The sequence below is a fragment of the Pantherophis guttatus genome, chromosome 5 (genome assembly GCF_059756535.1).
Source record: "Pantherophis guttatus breed Tessera chromosome 5, ASM5975653v1, whole genome shotgun sequence".
In the NCBI taxonomy this organism is placed as follows: domain Eukaryota; kingdom Metazoa; phylum Chordata; class Lepidosauria; order Squamata; family Colubridae; genus Pantherophis; species Pantherophis guttatus.
The window spans coordinates 31,386,658-31,390,071 of record NC_142067.1 but is presented as its reverse complement, the minus strand read 5'-3'; the positions used below and the strand labels follow the sequence as shown (position 1 = coordinate 31,390,071).

Sequence of the window (3,414 nt, the reverse complement as noted above, 5' to 3'; positions counted from 1 at the left end):
TTTAAAATTTAAATTGTTATTGCATGGTTATGAAGGGTAATAAAGCCACCGTTAATAAAATATATTTTTTTAAAAACTGTAAGTTTGAGAAAATAGATTTTGTGTAGCTTTTGCAGCCTCCTAGAGTCACTGGAAGTCAGGTAATATAAAAATGTAATAAATCAATTGATTATGTACCATCAAGTTGGTGTCTGACTCTTAACAACTCCATTTGATTTCCATAGGTTTCCTCCATGATGATCTGTCCCCAACCCGTCCCTTCAGGTCTTTGAATCTCAGTTTATCTCCCCAGTTTATGTTCTCTTTCCTTCCACTTTACTTTTTGTAATGTGTCCAAATTAATATATTTCATGAAAAGTCTCAGTTGGGCAGCTAAAGAAGTAAGGATCTTTGAGTTGCTCATTTAACACATGACTTCTTTTTTTCTCATCTTCTTCTTTTTTTACAGCACACATCAAAGACTACAGGAGACCTGGCTTGGGAGAGCATTATGACATCCTCTAATAAGACTGACAGCCTTCCAATTTTCCTCCTGACAGGCTTTCCTGGACTAGAAAAACACCACTTCTGGATTTCCCTTCCTATCTGCTCCATGTACCTTATAGCCATTACAGGGAACTGTGCCATCCTCTTTGTCCTCAAGACAGATCAAACGCTCCATGAGCCCATGTACTATTTCCTTTCTTTGCTGGCCCTCTCAGACCTGGGCTTATCTTTTGCTTCTTTGCCCACCATGCTCAGTGTCCTGTGGTTCAATCACCGTGTGATATATTTTGATGCCTGCTTGGTCCAGATGTACTTCATCCATACTTTCTCCATTATTGAGTCTGGTATTCTACTCTCTATGGCCTTTGATCGCTTGGTGGCCATCTGGAACCCTCTGAGATACACAAGCCTTTTGACCTATGAGATGGTTATTAAGATTGGAGTGGGAGTGACCCTTCGAGCTGCTTTACTTGTGTTCCCAACCTCCTTTCTCCTGAAGCGTCTGGAGTATGGAAGGATGAATGTCCTCTCCTATTCCTTCTGCTTGCACCAGGATATTCTGAAGGTGGTGCTCTCAGACAGAAGAATCAGCAGCATCTATGGCTTGATGGTGGTGGTGTCTTCTATGGTTCTTGACTCTATATTGCTTGTTTTGTCATATGTTATGATCCTTAAAACTGTGTTAAGTATTGCTTCTAAGGTAGAGCGCTTCCGGGCCTTGAATACCTGCATCTCCCATATCTGTGCTGTCCTAACCTTCTATACACCAATGATTGGACTCTCCATGATCCATCGCTATGGGAAAAATGCTTCCCCGGTTGTTCACATCCTCATGGCCAATGTCTATCTTTTAGTACCACCCCTTATGAATCCCATTGTATACAGTATAAAAACCAAACAAATTCGGATGAGAATCTTTAAAAGTCTACTGAAAAGTAAAGAGTCAACTATGACCTCTTAGAATTAGTTTCTTGTGCCAGAGATCTTGAGAATATAGTAAGACATCTTTAAATAGAGAGTTGTCCAGAAGCAAATTGACTGAGGTACTGTCCTGACTTGGATTATGGTTATTACCATAGAACTTTGATTCATTGCATCACTCAATAGATGCCCAAATGAAGGTTCCATTGATTGATTCTTCTTTCCTCTCTAAAAGAGGCCCAGTTTCTCTTGGTCTCATGCCCATTTGATCTGCCTTCATTATAAAACTCTTGGCCAATTTTTCACCTTAAATGCAGGTTCTCCTGCAGGGAATAATAGTAGAATCCTCGAGGACCAGTATGGGATCTGTTGCCCATGAGCTTCAAGGAAGCAGCCATATGAAACAGCTTTGCGATCACGCGCAAAGTCCGGGCATGATGCGAACCAGTGGTAAAACTGATTATAACCCACCATTTCAAAGCACCTATTTCAAATAACATATAATTGTGGATGTCAGCACGCCAAGATGCATTTATCCTAGTGCTGAATAAGAAGGAGAATGCAGGCGTCTGCAACGGGACGGTTGCCTTTCACCTACTTATTTTCTCTGGAGATAATGTCCCCTAGGAGATGGATGGGAGGGGGGAAATTCTTTGAATTGGAGCAGTAGATTAGGGGTGAATGATTGGGAAGATGACCAATGAATGCAGAGGAGTGGGGGAAGGAAGAGGAGAGGTTTTGGGGCAGCACGTCAGTGCCGGCTGCAACGAGTCGGTGTAAAAAGTGCTGTGCTTAATAAAATGAAAGTTTCTTTTATAAAAGACTTTGTTTGCGATGCAATTTATTTGAAGACAGCCTGAAAACCTGACAGTGTATTCTAACTTGCCCTCTTGTACTGTACCACTGCATTTTGGATTCAAATGCAAAAAAATATATTTTGGAGAGCACAGAAAAAAGGAATGCTGCATCTGTTTGCAAACCTTTAAGGCAGCTGCATTCCCCCCCTCCCCCGGGATTATGCAGCTTCCTGGGATTATGCAGCTGCCTTTCTTCCCCAGAAAAGGCCATATTTTGTTTAAAGAATTGCAGACAAATGCATCCCTGTCCACCATAGCAATGCACAGTCCTACGCTTATAATTGTTCTGCTTTTTCAAGACAGGTGGACGCACTTCTAAACAAAACACTGGTTACAGATAGCTCTCTTTTTTCACATTGCAGGACAGTTCAGAAATGGTTCAGTTACTTAACAACTGACTGGCTGATTTTGGGCCAGTCATTCCTTCTCTCAGCCCAGCCTACCTCACAGGACTGTGGTGGGGAAAATAGGAGGAGGAGGGATATTTGGAATGTTTGCTGCTTTGAGTTACTTATAAAGATAATGATGAAATATAAATAAAGAAATAAATGATTTTTCTGGAGATGGTGTTTTGCTTTGTGACAAGTCAGCTTCCCATTTTTTAAAAGTTTAAACATATTTTGAAGAATATAGAAATACAGGTGGAGTAGATAAATTGCCAAGCAACCAGCGAGGTATGTACAGGCATACATTGGCCCTCTGGATGGTACAAATGGGGACCTCAGGCCTCAGATAATTGGTAGAGCATAGAGATCCAGTAGTCATTAAATCACTATTCTCTGTCTTCTTTTTTAATACTGTAAAATCCACCCTTCTCAGAGCACCCTTTCTGCAAATTCAGAGAGCCTATCAAAATAGTCAATATGAACAACTAGTAGTAAAAGTTACCACATGAGTTTATTTAAATAATTGGAAGATACAGTGCATATTTTTATTTTCATAAAGCATTGTTGCCAAAAATAGTTGTTTTCAATTCTAAGGTTCTTCTAACGTACTGCCATTAAATACTTTTTGCTGTCAGTCACCAAAAGTGAATACTTCCAAATGTTTCCAAGAGCTTAATTCTAACACTTAAAATCTATAGGGTCACTAGGAGTAGTTGACATATAATCCATTCCAACACCACAAATGTGCAGGCCTTTCTCCTCAA

At 40.3% G+C, this 3,414-nt stretch overlaps 1 protein-coding gene across 1 annotated transcript; it reads left to right on the top strand.

Annotated features, from left to right (window-relative positions):
* Positions 1–490: 490 nt before the first annotated feature.
* Positions 491–1,447, top strand: LOC117664007 (olfactory receptor 51G2-like). Its single transcript, XM_034414694.2, has one exon. The coding sequence runs from the start codon at positions 491–493 to the stop codon at positions 1,445–1,447; it is 957 nt and encodes a 318-aa protein (XP_034270585.2).
* Positions 1,448–3,414: the final 1,967 nt, after the last annotated feature.